Here is a 20576-nt window from a genome sequence, read left to right on the forward strand (position 1 = left end):
GTGAATTCCCGAGTCTCCAATAACGAACCTCTGTGCCAAATTTGGAAAATATCCGACAAAAATTAGATTTTTTGAAGGAAAACCCCCATTATGGGGGTTTAATTGGACACCATGGGGAGTTTAATCTGCAATGATTTGTTTTACCTTTTTTAAGAAGTTGTTTGTTTGCATTTTTACATAAATAAAAATTCTCTTGACATATTTTATGTGCCTCATTTTTTTAACAATTACTTGTCTTTTTTTTTGATGGGGGGGGGGGGAGGGGCTGCCGGCCCGTTGTTTCAATTTTTTCCCAAATATGACAAAGAGTCTGTACTCAATAAAAATTTTACAGAAAACGAACGAAAACAACGACCAGTCATGTATAAAAACTGAACATGAATGTTCAAAAATCAAGACGGGAGGGGGGGGGGTCAATTGACCCCCTGACCTCGTAAATGACGGACCTGTGAAAGTGACTATACGTAATAAAGTGGGAAACTACGGTGGTAAGATTCTGAAGTTAGGATTTGATCACACGCACATGAATCTTATAAAATACAGTCGAACCTCGTTATAACGAACTTAAAGGGACCATTAAAATCGATTATTATAAAAAGTTGGTTCGTTTCTCCAAAAAACAATAAACAATAAGACAAAGATTGCAAAAAAGTTCATTTCAGCAGTTATTTGTTTTAAGCGTGTTCGAATTAACGAGGTTCGACTTTATTCTCAAAAAAAAAAAAAAAAAAAATTAATGTGCTGAAAGAAAAAAAAAAAAGGAAATAAATTTTCTTAAAAATTTACGAAATTAACGTCCTTATATATGACGAAATTAATTTGACGAAACTAATGCTCTCAAAACTACGAAAATGATTGTTAATTTGACAAAACTAGAATGAAGAAATATTTCGTTACATTTGACGAAATTCGCATCCTCAAACCACTAACAAAAGCAGTTTCTTCAATTTGACGAAATGTTCGCTCGGAGCATATCCCTGGAAGTGGTTTCGTCAAAAACGAAGAAAATTTCGTCAAATTTGAAAGTCCATTTTTGAGAGTGTAGGGGCAACGTTTTATCAACATGAAATTTCAAATTTCCAAAAAAAAAATTTTTTTTTTTAAATTCTAGTACACAGGGCTGGTTTACACTTTCAGGCGCAAGTGGGCACGGGTTGCCGTTGTTCAAATAATATGAAACTTTTTTTACAATTGTTTTGACCTAAAAGGAAAAATATAAGAGGGTGTGCGACTTGAAAAGTCAAATTTTTTTTGGTGTGAGGGGACACCCTAATGGCCATGCCCTTGAATAAACAAAAATCTCTTACTCCTCTTCTCCTCTGATGTAAAATAAGCATTTTCTTTAATTAAAATGAGCACATACCCTTTAAAAACACATAAAGGTTTCTTTGCAATTTAAAATAATTTGCCAAATAAAGAAATAAATACATTAAATAACATTACCAACAACTTTAAAATGCAAATAGAATCCACCAACTCTATATTGTTTATCGTCTAACCCGCCAAGCCACTACGCTATCGTGACTCAGGCGAATAGCAAGCAAAACTAGCACCGATTGATCAGTGATGAGATGCATTTAACGAAAACGTTTGAACGAAAATCCCGCTCTTTCCCCTCCCCAGCAGAAAAAGAACGTAATTAAAAAACAGTTCATCTAGAACGAAAGGGTGCCGTCCCCCGTAGGAAAAAGAATTCAAATATGCGACGCAATTTATATAAAATGATAAAAACTGTCAAATGTCCTTAAAAACGTTTAGTAAAAAGAAAGATTAAAAAAAAAAAAAAATACTGCAACAGTAGAACATTTCTTAATTGTTAAAATAGTAAAATAGGCCAAAAAAAAATCGTTTGAGGAAAGTGGGAAAAAAATTAGTGGGACGTTCGAAAATTGTTTTCAAGTTTGAGGTGAAGAAAAAACGAAGATTTTATTGAATAAAAATAATGCTCAATAAGCAAAAAGAAAAGTTCCCCGACTTAATCGGTTGCTCCATTCTCACACGTCCTCGGTGAAAAGATATCAAAATTTTCACACTTCCTGCTTAATATAAAGGTAATGTGAATCCCGTTTATCCTTGAATGCTGAATGCTCCCTAAAATAGAAGAGCTTATATCTCCTGCTATAACTAATCGAAAAAAATGTAACCAACTTCTAGTACAGGGAAAAAATCTAAACATTTTACGTAAAGGGATGGAGGGTTTCTTTTGCTCCCAATTCGGGGAAATTTCAGATGATATAATAATTTAAACCAATTTGAAATTTATAAAACTGGCTTCGAGGTGTAGAACCCTGAGGTATGTTCAGATTTTGCACCAAAATTCGAAGTTGCATGTGGTATGGGGTTTCCTGGACCTCGTGCACTAAAAAAACAAAATTATTTTTGTTTATATACAAAGATAAATAATTATTTTTAAAAAAATATCATATTAAACCCTTTTTTTGTCTTTTCAAAAAATATCTAATAAACTTATTTATTTCTCCCCCCCTCTCCCCCCTCCCAAAAAGTGCACCCATTGCCGCCGCCCAAGCCACAATAATTTGCAACCAGATTCAGTCACTACTGTAAAAAGAGTACACTCTTGACAATTGAATTCAGCAGTCAAGTGTGACAGGCACTGAAATTTAAAACAGTTTCGCTTTTATGACATACCAAATCCTTTTCCCATTTCTACTCCACCATCCTTTTGCTATATATCAGATTACTCACTATTGAAATATGTAACAAAAAATATACACAAAAACATGTGGCTAATTTTACAAATAGATTTTTTTGAATTTGGGGGTCTAAGGGGTCTTAACTTCAAAAATGTTCCAATTATTTTAAATATATATGTGAGTCATTCCATGTCATGTGTCCTAGTGGTCCCAGTTCAACAATCTCCGATTGGGATGAAATTTTATAGAGAAAGAGAGATGAATTTGAAACTAACCTATACGCAAATTTCCATCCAAATCCTGAGCATCAAAGATCTCTCAAAAATGTAAACCAAAATTACCGATCAGTTTCAGAAGTTAAATTGCGATCTTTAGGCTAAAATTGCAGAAAATTTTATTACAGGATGCCTAAAATTTTAGGAGCTTAAAGTATGTTTGGCCATTAATATATTCAAGTGTTTTTGTGAATTTGAGCTCGTTAGATTTTGCGTAGCCTTTCTTATACATATATGACATAATACAGTACATGACATACACATGTGACGTGTGTGATGCCCTTATTGATAAAGTAAAAATTTTACCTCTATGCAAAACATTAAACAGCAAAAATTACTACATGTGTTTCATTATTGCAAGGAAACCCCTTTTTAAGGCGAGATATGAGGTATGAATAAAAAGACATCACAAACCAACAAGTCAAAAATACCTCTCTTCAATTTTTTTCGTTCAGCTTCCTGTTTTTGCGTTGACAAGGGGGTTTCTTGTAACTCCCAAATTACATATCTGCAATTTTCATTGCAATTTCTATACTTTTAATGTTGTTTTGATGTTTGAAGTCCTTATTGGTTGCGCAGATGAAATGAAGAATAGCTATACAAATTAAGAACAAAGCTTTAGTAGATTAAATGAAGAAATTAATTCCACAACTTATTTACAACAAGAGAATTTTCCAAAAAAGTTTAAGTCATATTGAAAATAGAGGGTGAAATTAGTGTTTTTCACTGAATAGAATTAAGTCCCTAGTAACCTGGTTTGTTTTAAGAGATCGAACGAGAAAAAATTTCGTGTAAAAAAGGCATTACTAAAATAAAACCTGAAAGCAATATGACGCAAAAAAAAAAAACATTTTGAAGTTACTTGAAGCCTTTGGGAAATAACAAACTGAATAAATTTTAATACTTTTATAAACAAACTTACAACCATACACCTTATGCTAAACATAAATTAAAATGATAGTTATGAAGAAATAGAATTCATAGATGAAGATTTGTGGTAACTACCTTCCAAAATTGTGTAGCTAAAATTTAAGCCAAATTCATACAAAAAAAAAAAAAAACACCTTGAATTACTTTCAAACCGAAGTAAGTCATTTTTTCTTCTTTCCTTCTTTGAAAATAACTATACTGTCAGGATTTTATTAACCATATAATTTTGTGTTATTAGCATTCATAGATAAGTAGGAAAAATGATCTTTTTCTTAAATTTAATATTAAATCTAACATATCAAAATCACATTTGCCTAGAATGGGAAAAAAATAGACTTACTGCTATTTGGAAATCAGCTCTTCAAATCTCATTTTAAATTTACTTTTAATGCAATATGTTGGCAAAACATAATGCTGTGATTATTAAAAAATCCTAAATTGATCTAAACTGATTGTGTATGGGTAAAACATGTTTACATTTTCTCAAAAAATACATCAAAAATTGTTTCTAAGACTGCAGAAATTGTGAAAATCAAAGATATTGTCAATATTTGCCTAGAATGAATTAGATGTAGCAATTAACTGTTTGATTATGATAATATCAACAAATCTATGATGCAGATCACAAAAATATTTTAAACAATGCTACTTAGTAACTTAAAGGATATGACAACTAACTCCCTAGAGGCAGATGTTTGCATCATCAACATATTTTAAATACTTTTACAATACTCTTAAGCTGACCACTGAAACGGAAGAAATGTGAAATCATAAAATTTTAAATGATGTTGTAACCTATCATGTTTTCTTATTGGTTATTGAGTCATTTTATGTAATAACCTAAACACTATTTCTTTTTAACTATTATGATTTTAAGTTGACTAAAATTGCATGTGGCTGATTAACATCATTGGAACTGAAGTGATCAATACTATTTAATGTTCTTCAGTTTCATTAAAAGGCTGCATGGGTTCTAGCCATCAGAACTTGTTTGAAAAAAAATTTTGTAGCTCCTCTCACATGTTGAGCCAATAGTTTTTGTGTTTAACGTTGCTATGGCTCCAATCTCCTGTATTCTCTCAGAACTGAATGTTAAGGTAACCATTATATTTTTCTCTCTATTCATTTCAGAAAACATATTTTAGTAAAAGATTTTCAAAAGATTGCCTTTATTTTAGAAATGATGCATGTGTAAACGTGGTATCATTTCATTTATTTTAAATACATTACCAATATGGAATAAATATTCTTAATTTATCATTTATATCTCTTAATAAGCTCTCAAAAAAAGCAAAAACTAGCCGATTCAATGTAAAACATTCACACTATGTTGTCAGAAATACTGAACCCACTTGAGATAATGGCTTAAAAATACATAATCTTTCATAGTTCTTTGTGCTTGTTAGGCATATGAAGTTTCAAGAAATTGCCTGCATTCTTTAAAGAGCTATGAAATATTTCATTTTCTTTGGCCAAGTTGGAAGTAAGAAAATCCTAAGGCAAAAAGGTATTAAACGATTGAAAATCAGTCAATTAAGATATCAAAGCAAAACATAATTTTAAGTATAGGAAACCAATGAGACTGTTCATAATTGATTCACGCAAAATATTGAATAGAAGAATTTTTCATTTTAAAAATTGATTAACTTTCCTGCAGTGAAAATACATTTACTGTTATTGCCTAGATGGCTGCATAGGCCAGCCTCTAAACAATATAAGTGGAATTTTGCCATTTTACCTTAATAGCTAAACTGCAAACCATTAGTTATGGCATAGCCACAAAAAGAAAAAATTCTTGACAAAAAAAAGTGAAATTATGTACTATTACTATTTCAACTCTATCATACGGGAAATAAATAATTAAAATAGTGTCCAACACTAACAATAAAGAACATTTTCTTAAAAGCATTGAGAGTACTGTTAAAGATCCCTATTGTTGAGAGTTCATTCTCTAATATTATATTGATTAAAAGTTATTGTAGAGGTAATTGGGGTTGATGTCACCTCCTTTGTGTACGTATTTATGTAAGAAATTAAGAGAAACTAAAATCCCTTTTGGCTATATCCAAGCTCATTTCCAAGTTTTGTCATTCGAGTGTAAGTGCAGGTGCATGTATGTAACATACCTCAAAAACTGGTTGCTGTAGAAGGTTTAAACTACATTTTTTTAAAACCTATGTCAAGCCTAAGTATAACTAGCAAGTTTTTGAAGGGCAGCTCAATATATTACAGAACAACATTTCAAATTATTAAAATCGCAAACAGTATTTCCAACTGCTACATCATTGACAGGAACAAGTGGCCACCACTCATGTTAGAATTAGTTGAGCAAAGGGGAAAATTAATGCTAAGTGAAGTCATTGTTTTCACATCAAGTTATCTTTTCAAAAGTAATCTTTAATCCATTATGCACAAAGACAGGTCAATATTTTGCATGGTTAAGGAGTGTTGGCAGCACAAAACTCCCAATACCACTTTATCAATTTATTGCATGCAGTTGAAGTTTCATAACAGTAAGATATTTTGAATTTCAGATTTTAACAGAAACTTTAGACTTGGCAGTTGAAAAGGAATATTTATATTATTTAATAGGCATACAAGGAAATATATTTCTTGTGCCCCACATCTGATTTCATCCCTCTTTTAGTCTGCAACAGCTGATTTAACAGTTCAAAGAAACTTTAAATTTTTTACTGCTCTTCTCTTTTAAGATGCAACGTATAAGAAAAGCCTAGATTGGTGAAACTCTGAAATGACCCCATGAATAAATAACAAAAAAAAAAAAACATTCTTACCGGCAAGGCAAAAGAGAAACATTGAAATTTTCAACAACTCAAATTAAACCACAACCCTTGGACTTTTGGGACTTTACTAAATAGCATTTAAGAAGAATTTCGTACATTGCAAAAAACTTCCCATTAGTTTTATGAGCTATCATTTTGAATTGGAAAAATTAAAAAAGCAAAGTAAAGATTATATTTAAAGCAACCCATATATATATATATATATATATATATATATATATATATATATATATATATATATATAATTAAGCAAACAAAATTGCAAATATTAAACAAATTAAAAATAATTAATGATGAGAAAAAGGAAAAATGCAAACAGCTATTAAGTAAGAAAAGATAAAGTATGAATCCAGAGCTCATCAGCCGTGGCTTTTTCTCATCATGTTTTATTTTTAATTTGTTTAATATTTGTAATTCTGTTTGCTTAATTTTATATTTACTTGGCTTTTTAGTTTTGCTGCGTTGCGCATCTACGGGCTCTTGGTGTGGTCTTTTCAATATTTTTCACTTTTATTATTAATATTATGTATATATATATATATTTCAACTCTCCACCTTCAACCAAACATGTCTCACAGCAGAACTGCAGTCTGTAAATACCTACACCAAGCCTTCTCGCTCCTAACTCTTCCAGCTGAAATCTCTAACAGTGAAAACACACACTTAGTAGTTTTGAGTAACACCAAGCTTAAGAGACCAAAAAAATTTTTTACGTTAAAAGAATTTCGGGTTAAAAGACTTGTATTAAATTGCACAGTATACTGTCTGGACCGCTATGTCACTTCATTTAAATGCATTTTCATGTTAAGCATTTTTGTGTTAAACATGTTTCACTGTAGTTATTTTTTCAACGTATAAGTAGAAAATACTTAGATGTCAAAAGAAAAAATCCAAAAAATAAGCCATCACTATAACAGTCACCTGCTGATTGTATAATTTTTTTAATTTATACTCCACATTGTATTATATATATATAAAAAAACAATAAATTACAGAGAGCAAAAAGAAACATTTATCAACAAATAAAGAACATATTTAATTTTACCACATTTAAAATGGTCCATTCTAATAACATACAAAGTGAAAATGAGTTTTAGAAAGTATATATATGAAACTGCTAAACAGGCTTGAAGTCAATTACAGACAAATGCGACTGATTACAAAGATTACATTTTGATTGTAATGACTTTTAAAAAATAGATTACAATTGAGACTATGATTACAGAGGAGTGATTAATATTATAAATACAATTACAAACTTGAAACATTTAATTTTAGAAACCAAGTTCCTTTTCCTTTGCATTTTAAGCAAAAATTTGATGCTTGTGTGGAGAAACATATAATCATATGTTGGTTATGAGTCCATTGATGAGCTAACTACATTTTTTTTCATTGAAATTTCTGAATGTAGGTAGAAAATAGAATAAAACAAAAAGTAAAAATTTTTGATTAGTTAACTTAAAATTAGCAAAACACTATTAATAACATATTTTAATAAAAAAAGCTTTGTATGCTTTTGAAAGAATCTTTCGACTTTTCAACTTTGATTTCAGGTGCTTAAGAAATTATTCTTGGACTTGTAATCTTGATAACAGAATAAAATTACGATAACAGGTACTTTAAATACCTTGATAATGATGATATAAGAAAGGCAACTGATTATGGTTGATGACAATTACATAATCGCGATAACTCCAAGCCTGCTGCTAAAGCTCAATAGCCATTACAGTGCACATTACCTGGCTAATCTGCAGCTCAACTGATTTGCTGTGTTAACAAGAGGCCTCAGGAGTTTTTTGCAATTTATCCCTCCATATCATAAAAGTCTAAGTTCCAGTTCAAAAAATTACAATGTAATTCAAGGTATCATTGATCTTTAGATTTCACTAAGAAGTTAAACATTTTTACAGGTTTTGCAAATTCATTTCCTTAATTGTAAAATTTTAAACAATTTGTATATCGTTTTCGAGTCTTTTACTGATTGATGATTGATTATATCAACTAATTTGTTGATTAATAATGTTTAGTTTTTTGATATCAAAAGGCATCACACACAAAAATAACATCTTATTATTTAAAGCAATCCAAAAATGCTGCTTTAGCTCCAGAAAATATATTATTTAATCTCAATGAGTGTTTAATAAGCAAAGTGCAAACTATTAAGGTAATTTGAGAAATGAAAATTTTTGGTACTATAATGGATCATTCTAATGAATCTGGACATTACCTAGGTAATCTGCAGAATAAGTGATTTTTGCACTTTAGCGGTAACATATACAAATATAAAAAATATGAGTAAAATTAACAAAATAAAAAAGCAAGAGTATTTCTATAAATAATGCTTACATCAATAAAACAAGCTGTAAATACAAAATTTTTTGAAAGAAATGCAATGACTGCTACATAAAAATGGCCCATGGAGGGGGGGAAGGCTATTTCTTTTTACTTTTCCCAAGAGTTAATGACTGAAATGGAGCCTGTGTTTGGGCCTGTTGCACATTAACTTTACGTTTATTTAAATTGTTTATGTCCTCATCTAGCTTTTTTCGATCTTCCTCAAGTTTCTTCTTTTCTTCAGCATGTTGTTTTTTAAGAGCATCAAATTTAGAATGTAGCTGAAAAACAAAAGTGAATGTTATTTGTAAAATAACACCACATTCAAATGTTTTTTTTATTTTTAACTGATAATTTATGTAAGTGATATTATCCCAAAAATTCAAATCCAAAAATTGGAAATGAAAGTAATGTAAAAGCTAGGTGCATTCGAAAAAGGACACAAAATTTCCTAATCAATTTCCTAAACCAGCGGTAGGCAACCTGTCGATCGTGATAAACCTCCAGTTTGCTTTCAGTCAATCTCAACATTTTGGAAAAAGAATTAGGCTCAACTTCTCAATCAAAAATTATTCGAATATCTTTGAAACCTTTTTATAATTGCTGGAAATGCTAGTTTTTCATTTTCAAGAAATATATTCTTTTTCCCCTTTTTCCTCAAAAGTGTCCACAAAAGTTACTAGGCCATTCCATGAAAAAGCAGACATTTTGTCATGCATGAGACAGATCCATATTTAATTTCAAAACATGCTATGTGCAAAATAAATATATTTGTGTGAAAAAACACAATATATAGCTTATTAGGGAAAAAATACATTTTCTTAAATACTACTAGGCACAAAATATAGAGCTGTAACGCTTGAGACAAAATGTCTGATTTTCTGTGGAATGGCCCACTGATTTTTTCCTTTCGAAATTAGCACTAAAAATATTTCGTAGGAAAGCAAAAGATTGCAACAACAGATTCGAAGAATATATCGCCACAATCAAGAAGCACATGTCCAAAAGTGTGCCCCACATAAGACAGGTAAACTTAATTATAAAATACCAACTAAAGAAGAAACTAGTCATTTTTCATTTTTAATAAGTAACATGAATCAAGTAGGGTTGTCATCAAAATTTTACCTGAAAATAGTTGCTTTAGTCGCCTGAAATTTAAAAAATAGTCGCCTAAATAGTCTCCTCAGAGGAACAGTTAAGTTGCATTTTGAATCTAAAATTGCTTTTACCAGTATTCTTTTTTTAATTTGCTACAAAAACAACATTGCATGAGACAATCACACATCTTGAAACATAACTACATCTAGTACATACGAGAAAATCAAAACTTAACTTCTCAGATTTAACTAGTGTTTCCTCATTTAATTAGTTCATTTCTTGCATTTTTTGATAGAATTACTGTTTTAAAAATGTAAGTTACTTTTCACATAACATCATGGAGATGTTACGTGTAGCGTCACGTTTTAAGTATCACAAAGTGAAAAAAAAATCTGCAGATTTTTTTTTTTAATTTCAAGGCCAGTTAAACATTCTTACTCTGGTTTTAAAAACATAAAAGAGTTATTAAGTGAGTTTTGTGTGTGATTGAAACAAACAATTGCTGCATAGTTAAAAATTTCCAACATTTAAACTTTGATGACAAATGGAAAACTAAAGACATTTCTTAGGGTTTTAGTGACACAATCAATAAAACTTGGTTTTTCTTTTGTTAACAATAAGTTTTAACTTTTGTTTCTTTTTGTTCTCTCCCCCTCCCCCTACCTCCTGTAACTTTTCTGCACCTTCAATTCCTTTTGCTATGCTAATTTCGGATAAATCACTTTTCTCAATAGCTGATTTCAGTCATGGTTTGCCAATTCTAATAGAGAATCTGGAAACTCTTGATTGTGTTTCTTACTCACCTCTGCCTTGTCTTTTGACACGTTCAGCTGATACTGTTTTATTTTATTCCTCTCTGCTTTTTTTTTTAAATCATATTTTTAAAATTTCTGTTTTCCTTCAAAGTCTATCAACTTTCTTAGTTCCCCCAGGTAATTTTATATGCTTTGTGTGCACATACGCCTTTTTTTATAGTTCCTTTGTTATTTTTACACGTTGGTATTTTGCCAAAGAGTGTCCTATAATTAGTCTTCATTTAGCATCCACTCAGACATTTTAGACTAAAAATGAGCAGCCAATTTTCTCCTGTTTCAATCGCCCGTGTCTCAGTACCATATAAAATGATTGGTCTAATAAGGGATTTGGATTGTTTTATTTCTGTTTTAACAGTGATGAGTTTAGATTTTAACTGGCTTTTTAAATCAAAGAAGCATCTATTTGTCACCGAAATTCTATAAAATTTGTTAGTTATTAAAATAAAACCAAAATAAGTTAATCTAAGGTAGCATACAATCAAACTTATGCCTGATTGTCAAAAATATAAAAATATTTACAAGATGCAAAAGGATTGAAATCTCAAATACGGGAAAAATAATCCGGGACGTATAAGTTTAATGTTGGCGTGCTTCCAAAGATTTATTATTTATCAAAATAAATCATAAAATAAGTTTATAAAAGATAGCGTATGCCAAAATAATTTCCTATTGTCAAAAACATTAAAACATTTACAAGATGCAAAAGGATAGAAATCTAAAACAAAAGAAGCATTTTTCAGACTTGCCAACCTTATGAAAAGAAAAAACGGGAGATCCAGTCAAAGCTTTAAGGGAGAAATATGGGGAGATTTTAAACGATGCTATAATAAGTAAAAAGCACTGTTATAACAAGTATTTATTTGATTTTTTCATGAAAGAGAATTCACTCGTATAATAGCTCTTATAAGTTTGTAGATATTACATTTTTTCAGACATCGCTAAAGATGAATGTTAAACTACACGCATGCGGTAGATTAAGGAACAAGATGAAAACACGCGGCGCAGTTAGCATGCGTCTGAAACTGAACAATACCGCGTAAACAGCGCATGCGTGAGATAGAAGTAGAAGTGCGAACGTGGAGTTAAACCAAAACTCCATCGCCGGAAGCATTTCGGCCGACACTCCAAACGCACCCATCGAATGTTTGCCGCTCGCCTTGCGTTCGACGAACCTCACCGGTCGACCGGTAAGTAACCGGTTACTAACCGCAGCGTTCTATGATCAGCCGGTTACCGCATCCGTTACCATTCTAAGCAGTTGATTAGAGCACGTGATCATTAGCTGTCACGTGATTAACTAACCGGTCGTGCTCGTCGAACGTAAGCTCACTGAGCAGTGCGGGTTTGCTCTGCTAGTCACGCCATCTATTAAGGCTGTGAGTATCTATTTTAAGGAAGAAAATTAAGTTTAATTTAAAAAAAAAGGAAAAAAAACCCGAAAAGAGTAAAAAAACGGGAGAAATGGATACTCAAACGTACAACCGGGAGAATGGAGTAAAAAACGGGAGTCTCCCGTGAAAAACGGGAGAGTTGGCAGGTCTGATTTTTCGCGACACACATGTCGAGCACGTCATACCCATCGCTCTTTTTTTTCAATAAATATCACAAAACATGAAAAAAATCGCCTAAAATTGTAAATAGTTGCCAATTTTTGAAAAATAGACGCTTTCAGGTCGTTTTTGATCAAAAAAGTCGCCAGTCGCCTATAGTCAAAAATAGTCGCTATTTCAGTCGCCAGTGGCAACTCTAATCAAGTACTTGCACCTTGCTCAACAAACTTTTAACTTTCATTCCTTATCAATTTGTGTATGTATATGAATTTATAAGGAAAATTTAGTCTAAATTGTCCTGCATGTGACCTTGGAATCATCTGACTAGGTGTTTACAGATAAAACTTGGTTTTTAAAAATGGCAAAGGTTAATAGCAATAAATAAATTTTTTAAAAAATGTCTTATCATATGGTAAGGTGTATATTAAAATACCTGAACCATTTGATTTTAAATGTTATCTTTTGATGTTAAAATTCAGTATGGTGCTTACATTAAGTACAATATGAGATTGAGTCACATTTAAAAAAAAAAGTTTCAAGAAACCTGTCATAATTTAAAAATAAGTTTAAACTATTTCACATGCTTGGCACCATTAAACAAACTCTAAAAATAATTTGGAATAACAGTTAAGAAAAATATTGTTACAATATTGGTTTGAACATAACTTAAAAAATATTTTGGGTTTTATGCCTCTTCCCTTACCTCTTTCTCTGCATCTTTCAACTCAGATTCCTTTTCTTTAACACGTACAACAAACATTTGCCGCATCTCTTCTTCTTTCCTCTGTAGTTCCTACAATAAATGAATAAAAGTTCCAATAAAAACCCTTTAAGGATTTTTTTTTTAATTTTTATTTTTATGAGGAAAACATAACTGGAATGCACTGAAAATTAGATAACATTTTTTGTCAACCCTGCCATCACTTGGTTTTGATTTTTAATTCATGATATATACAGTAAAACCCCTTCTAACTGACACTCCTCTTGACATTTCGACGCTGTATTTGGTAACAAGAAGATGATCTCTATATTTTTTGAATGAATGTCCTTTAACTGGGAAGTTGCAATGTCAATGAAGAAAACCAAATGTCTTATTTGTACAGTAAACTTTTTACTCAAAGTCACAAGTCAATTTGACACAATAGTGGTTCGCTGGTTGTCCTCCAGGCTCTTCAATTTTAATATCCTTGAAAGACCTTTAAAGCACTGGAGTATGGCTGCTTTGTGAATAACAACAGGTTTCAATTTTGTGCCATACATGCTGGCCTTAAACAAAATTGTTTACTGTCCGAGTCATAGGTCTGTGTTCATATTTCTCACCAGAGCAGCTTTTGGACAGAATAAAGTTTAATCCTGCATAGCTCTATAGAACAATTGGTTTTCATTATCTCTATAAATGAAACATATTTTCTTAAGCTAAATTTTTTATTCTTTAAATTTCATTTTTTTTATTTTGAAAATAATTTTTCTGAAAAAAAAAGGAAAGTAAATTTACCCCTAAAATACAGTCTGTGTCCATATTTGAAGATGTCTGTACAAAAGAGGTTTCTAATACATTATACATTAGGCTTAAATCCCAAGAGTAAGAGAATAAAAATTCAGTTCACAGATGGATACTGCAATTAAGCTTTCAAAATTGATTACAGATAACTAGATTTAAATCATTTCATCAATAAGACGAAAGGTGCATAAATTAGGTAGGAAATTGCTCAAAACTTGTGATGTTTTGAATGTGATCAGGGGAGTTAAAACAAACAATACCAAGTTGCTTGCATTGTCTTGGATTTTTTAAGAAAATGATACATCAGAGTGGAATTTTGTAATAATGATGAATCCGAAAGTTTGCACTCAGTAGTGCACCAAGCAGGGTTTAGAAATGCAAATTGATATAATAAAATCTGATAAAATAGTATTGATTATTACATTTATATTTAAAACACTAATGTTAAAACAGTTATGCAGATGCTATAAAATCATAAACCAACATCCTGCGGACACCCTCTTTAAAGGACAAAAATGTTTGTCCTGTTACTGTCCATATCAGGAGAGTTTCACTGTATTTCCCTTAAAATGATCAATTAAAAAAACATTTAAAGAGATACATGGAATACAGTTTATGTGACTGGGTATTCAGAACTTTATAAAACTAAATAAACACTGCCTTTTCAGAACTTGTTTAGGACTGAATTTTTGTTGTCAATATAAAAATTTGAAGAAATGGTTCACAAACGAAATAAAATTTAGATCGGAACGAATTCTACTTTTTACTAGTTAAAATTAATGCACAAATGCAGCTGGCACGTCATATAAATTATCATATGTCTCACATTTACATATTTTTATATTTGTTAAACTCATAATATTAAAAATACATATTTCACTGTAAGAAGGTTATAAGATTTTATCAAGATAATTGAAGATAAACTTAGTATGGACTAATGTGATGGTAAGTTAAAAAGCAATTAGTGTGAGATTGAAGTGAAGAAAGTGCATATGAAAATTCCAGCACTATTATTAATAACAAATAAAGACCACTTTATAAAAAATAAATCATTGATGAAAATATTAATCCTGAATGGTAAGATAAAAATCAAATAAGTCAGAACCTCTGAAAGATGAAATTGTGAAAATGCAGCAAAAGGTTGATTTGTAAGCATTCCTTATAATACACAGTATGCTTTAAGTACAGTAAATGAATTGTAATCGCTGGCGACTTTCATAACACGCATAAGAAGAATGCACAAAATTAAAAATACCTGAAGGTGCTCCTGTCTTTTCTGTTCATATGTTTCTTGAAAGCTGATAGGTTTATTGTCGGCTCCAACGTCTGAAAAGCCCATTTGCTCCAAACGCATTCTTCTGTACAATTCATAATGTCTGGCGTGTGTTTGCTCTCGGGTGTCTTCCATGTTTGTTCGAACCAACATTTCTCTCAGTTTTACAAAGTCACAGTGATTTTCATTTTCAACTGAAAAAGAGATAATGCAATGAAATATACTTAAGTGGAAATGCACAGCAAAAACTAACAGAAAATTCTGAGAAACAGTTTAAATGAATATATGTATGCCACAAAAATCTGATAACATTCAGTACTTGAGATGATGCACACCACTTTGGGATCATGAAAAAACTAACATCAAGAATTTGTAAAATAAGAAACCGATCAAAAGTTAAAAGACTACTTATTTTTGGTATATGGCAGTTATATAAGTTATGACATTCACAAATACAACTACTGCAGTCTATTACAATTTTTAACTTGCAATTTCATCACACAAACCAGTTTCACTAGTAAACCAATTCATAGTGGCTAGAGAGAGTTGTCCATCAGAATGCTAAACTCAAAGCTCAGTGGAGCTTGCACCACCTTATGCTAAATTACTGTAAATGACAAGGTGTTCTTTGCTTGTCAGGTCTTAGGTGGATATTTTTTCTACTGAGCACCTGAAAGTTACTAGGAATTGCTGTGGTTGAATGCCTAGCTGATTTCTGTTTTGACCGTGAATTTCTTGATTATTCCCATACTGCAGAAATTTAGGAGGGGTTTTCAAGCTCTATTGTGTCATTCATATTTTTCATCAGAGTAATGCAGTTAGTTCATAAATTCTTCCTAGTAGATTAATCTGAAATGTTTTATGATCAAAGTAAATTGGAATACAGTGGACTCTCTCTATATGAACACTTTCTAATGTGAGCACAAGGATATTCTGAACATATTTTGATAGTGAATAAAATATGACAACGTATATAAAGTACAAATACAAAATGAAAAAAGGTTAAAAATTAAAAGGTTTTCGACTACTTTTTATGTATATTTTGATAGTCTTGACAAATACATACGATTTACCCAATTTCCCCCTATAATGAACACCCTCATAATCTGAACACTTTTGTTGGGTCCCATAAGTGTTCAGAATAGAGAGAATTTACTATTTCAATAAACACATTCATAAAACTTTCAAGAACTGACATCCTGATTAGTGCAGTGGCTGACTACCATAACTTTGCTATTACAATTATGTTTTTAAGGAGAACTTTCCATCAGACATTCTAGGTTTTTTGAAATTAATTGGGGATGACTATTGCTATTGGATGCTTAAATACTCAATTTAAATCATTGTATGAGCATTTTATTTCTCATATTTGATAGTCTGACTATTTTTGAACATTAATTCTTTTTTCAAATGTGGCATCACTTTGTTCCAGCAGCAACAGAAAGTTTTACTATTCTATAAATATAGTCAAGGGTCCGTACATCGAACTTCCACATCTCGAAATATTCTATGTATTAAAATCCCAACAAATTTCCATATCTCTTACATAGAAAAATTGTTTATATGTATCGAAAAAATCTCTATATATTTAAATTTTTATTGAGACATTGCACCAAATCTGTACGATTCGTTAAATATGCATCTTCTTGAACTCAAAATCCATTACTAATTGTAGTTTCCATGATTTTTGAGCATTTTTTTGCTGCAAATCATGACTTTCCATACCATTTTCGATCATAGTCAAAATCCATGATTTTCCTGGTGCACAGACACCCCGTGTAAAATACGTATTTATCCTAAAATTTTAAGTAAAATACATACAGAAAACATCATAAATTTTCCTTGAAGAATTAAGTAAACAGCATAATAAATTTTGCCTATGCGGTAGTGAATGCAACCTTACTTGGAAAAATATTTCCTCATACTGCATATCTTAAAGACATAGTTCCTATTAAGGCACTAATTCAACCTTTTGCGATGCCTAAAACTTAAGAGAATATGGGAGTTACCTAAAACTGTTCTACAGACTTTGAAATGTAATTATATTTCTCAAAATCAAATACTTTCCCCAAAAAATATTAAAATGAGTACAATGTCAATAAGTGCCGATAAAAACCTTAAAATAGGTAGCCTGGTTTTGAGGGTAGTCACCTCCTTTGTCAGTGCCTAACTGAAGAAAAGAAAACATTGCAAGATTGCTGTTTACATACTTAGAGGGTTGCCAACTGCTCCGCAAACATGGTGAAACTCTGCAAAAAAGTTATTTTGTTCCGCATTTCCCGTCAGATCTTTATTCTGACCAGGCTCCACCAAAGATTTTAATAAAATTAAATTCATTTTTATTATATTTTGCTAGTTTATTAAACATTTAATTTGGAAAATTAAACCCTTATACTCAAAGCATGACATAGTGTTTAAAATTATAGGGTTAAAATGGTTAAAGGGTTATTACTTCAAAAATAATTATTCTTATCTTAAGCTTAAAATGATTATCAAAGTTCAAAAAAAATTTTAGATAAGAAGGTTTAATTTGTTTGTACATTTTTATACACAACACCGAGTTGCTATGCAAAATTTCAAAATGATCCTCAAAGTCACCACAGATGCTCCTCAAATTGTTTCTCCAAGGTTGGCAACCTTGTACTTATAAAATATTTCAACATCAAAATATACTTGAAAGATGGGAGTCATCTCTCAAGTATTTAAACAGCAACTTTGAAATGTTTTCTACTTCTCAGCAAGGCACTGATGACGGGGATGATTGTATTCAAAACTGGTCAGCTTACTTGAATGTTTTTAAAATAACCTATTGACATGGCATCTATTTACATCAATAGGTTTAACTTTCTTTGCTTTTTATGCCAACATTTTTCTTGCATAAAAAATGCTTAAATTTTACTTTGAAGGATTTTACATTCTATTTGCTAAAACTATATATTTACCCATAACAGTCCCCCATGGATACTGTCTTGCACGAACCATTTTATTCCCAACACGAACAAAATCTGTACTGCCAACAACAGCAAATGGAAGAAGAGTCTGAAATAATAAAATTAGGCATATTTTATGCAAAGGTAAAAACAAAAGTCAAGTCATTATTGTTTTTTTTTTTTTTTTTTTTTGATAGTAAGCCAATAATCGACTCAAAAATATAAGGAGAAAAGTTAGGAAAAATTTTTTTCCAACTGAAATTGTTTTAAGTTTCTAATCAAAATGTTGAATGACTTCAGGGATGTGCTCCAAAAATAGGCTTTAGTACTGGAACAATGTTTAACAAATTAATGCTTCAAATCAATCATATAAGAGTCAAAACACTTAATACATAGTAAAGTGCTTAAGTTAATGGGAGTAAAAGTGTAAGGAAGTTCGATTGTTCCAATGAGCAATTATGACCTCTGTCCGATTGATCATGACCAAAACTGCTTTGTTCAATTGTGACATAATGTCTGAATAACTTCAATTTTGCCCTCACAAATGCATATAGTTAACATTCATAAAACTTTCATGTTGTTTCAGTTAATTGGTAATAAATTTTGATTGGTGTTTCAGCAAGGGCGTATCCAACTTAAAATAGAGGGGGGGTGGCACTTTCTAAGTTTAATATTTTCACGGTGTATGAGGAGGAGGCATTAACACACCATAATTAGCAAAAGAACTTTTTATTCAAAAGAATAATTTTTAAAAAACAATTTACATGGATTAGAAGAAACTTAGCTTCCACCAACTGGTCCGGTGCAGGAAAATCCATTGCAGGTGAATGCTTAACATGGCTAACCCATTTAGCCTATCTTCACCTTTTGTACTTTGCAACCATGTATTGGTGCAACAAAGTGAGCTAAAAGAGGAAGATACTGTGTACAATTTTTGAAGTGCTTTCCAAGTTATCAGGAAAAAATGTTTCCTTTCTAAAACCTGAATGATGTCTGGTGCTTCCTTCACCTTGTTCCATGTTTTGTATTACAATTCCATATCTCCAACAACCCCCTTCAAGTTCAAAAATGCAAGGTGATGTACCTCCCTTAATTTTTTCAAACGAAACCTCTTTCACGCAATTTGGACGGAAATTGGTCAATGAAAATGTAGGCAATTTATCTGCAGAAAATTTGACTTCTAAAGCTGTTATGATGGAATCCAAGTTAAGAGACCTTTTCCAGAATTCCAACAAATTTTCTGATTGATGGTTACTTGGGATGACAACTTTAAAAAATATTTTTAGCCTGTTGTAAAAATCAATGAGCTTTTTGATACATAATCAGAAAATAACAATTATTTTGTTTAATTCTAAAAAAAAAATGTTCCGCACATTGAAATTTCTTAACTATAGTGTTTTAAGCATCGTCACAATATCCTACTTGAAATAAACTTCTGATAGCTCTATAAAAAGTAAAAGCAGCAAAGCAGTAGTTTAGTACACAATGTTTCAACAGAGATTGTAGATAAAATGATATTTGAAAAACCCAAAAAAGCCTGGCTTCTTTATTAAAAACCTGTGGTTTTGATCAAAAACTGGCTGGGCTTTCTTGAAAAAAAAAATAATAATAATAATAATAATAAAATAAACCCGGGTTTTTTCAATCTCTGTTGAAAAGGGAAAAAAATCAAATGACATTTCTAACATTAATCATGTGATTTGATTATGCGGGGAGGGGTTGTCTTTGATCGGAAAGCAGCGAATATCCAGGATGCATCATTTCAATTAATCATTTCACTCTTCTACGAACTTTTTATTAGGTTTATTTCATCTTTCAATATTTTAATATATATATATATATATAAGTGCACAAAACTTACATTCATGGTGGAGTTAATTTCTTGTACAGCTTCATCATCAGTGGGAAACTGATATATTTGAACTCCATTGCTGACCAATTCACTCATTATCTATAGGGAAGTAAAAATATAACCATGTATTATTACAAGAGCAAAACAAGTCTTAAAAGCAAACAAATATCATCAAAAAACTCCTATCAATTGAACAGTAAAAAGGTAAGAATGAGCTTTGACAATACAAGTATGGAAAAAAAGAATGCTTTAAAATATACAGAGTTAGAAAATTTATAAACACTTTTGAGAATGAGAAGTATTACTTAAGTGTTTATTTTACATTTAAATGTTGATAGCACATATTGTACAACCTTCAGTTAAGCACTTGCTTACTTTAAAGGCTCAAAATACAGTCGGACCCTGATTTAACGAACTCTATTTCACGAATTTTGCGATTTAGCCCTTTTTTTTCCCCCGACAAAAAAGAAGGCAAGAACCCATATTTACCGAATGATAAACTCTGAATTAAAAAATTATTTTAACAAGCTTTTTTTTTTTTTTGTTAATTTGAGTTTGGC

At 30.9% G+C, this 20576-nt stretch overlaps 1 protein-coding gene across 1 annotated transcript in view; it reads right to left on the reverse strand.

Annotated features, from left to right (window-relative positions):
* Window positions 1-7598: 7598 nt before the first annotated feature.
* LOC129231268 (septin-2-like) overlaps window positions 7599-20576 on the reverse strand; it is a 33681-nt gene continuing 20703 nt past the window's right edge. Inside the window, exons 7-11 of the mRNA XM_054865551.1 lie at window positions 20026-20115; window positions 18177-18273; window positions 15217-15428; window positions 13164-13253; window positions 7599-9278 (exon numbers count right to left, since the gene is read on the reverse strand). Coding sequence (XP_054721526.1) covers window positions 9096-9278; window positions 13164-13253; window positions 15217-15428; window positions 18177-18273; window positions 20026-20115 — 672 coding nt within the window. The 3' untranslated portion in view covers window positions 7599-9095. The remainder of the gene's footprint in view (window positions 9279-13163; window positions 13254-15216; window positions 15429-18176; window positions 18274-20025; window positions 20116-20576) is intronic.

Source organism: Uloborus diversus, chromosome 10, assembly GCF_026930045.1.
Source record: "Uloborus diversus isolate 005 chromosome 10, Udiv.v.3.1, whole genome shotgun sequence".
In the NCBI taxonomy this organism is placed as follows: domain Eukaryota; kingdom Metazoa; phylum Arthropoda; class Arachnida; order Araneae; family Uloboridae; genus Uloborus; species Uloborus diversus.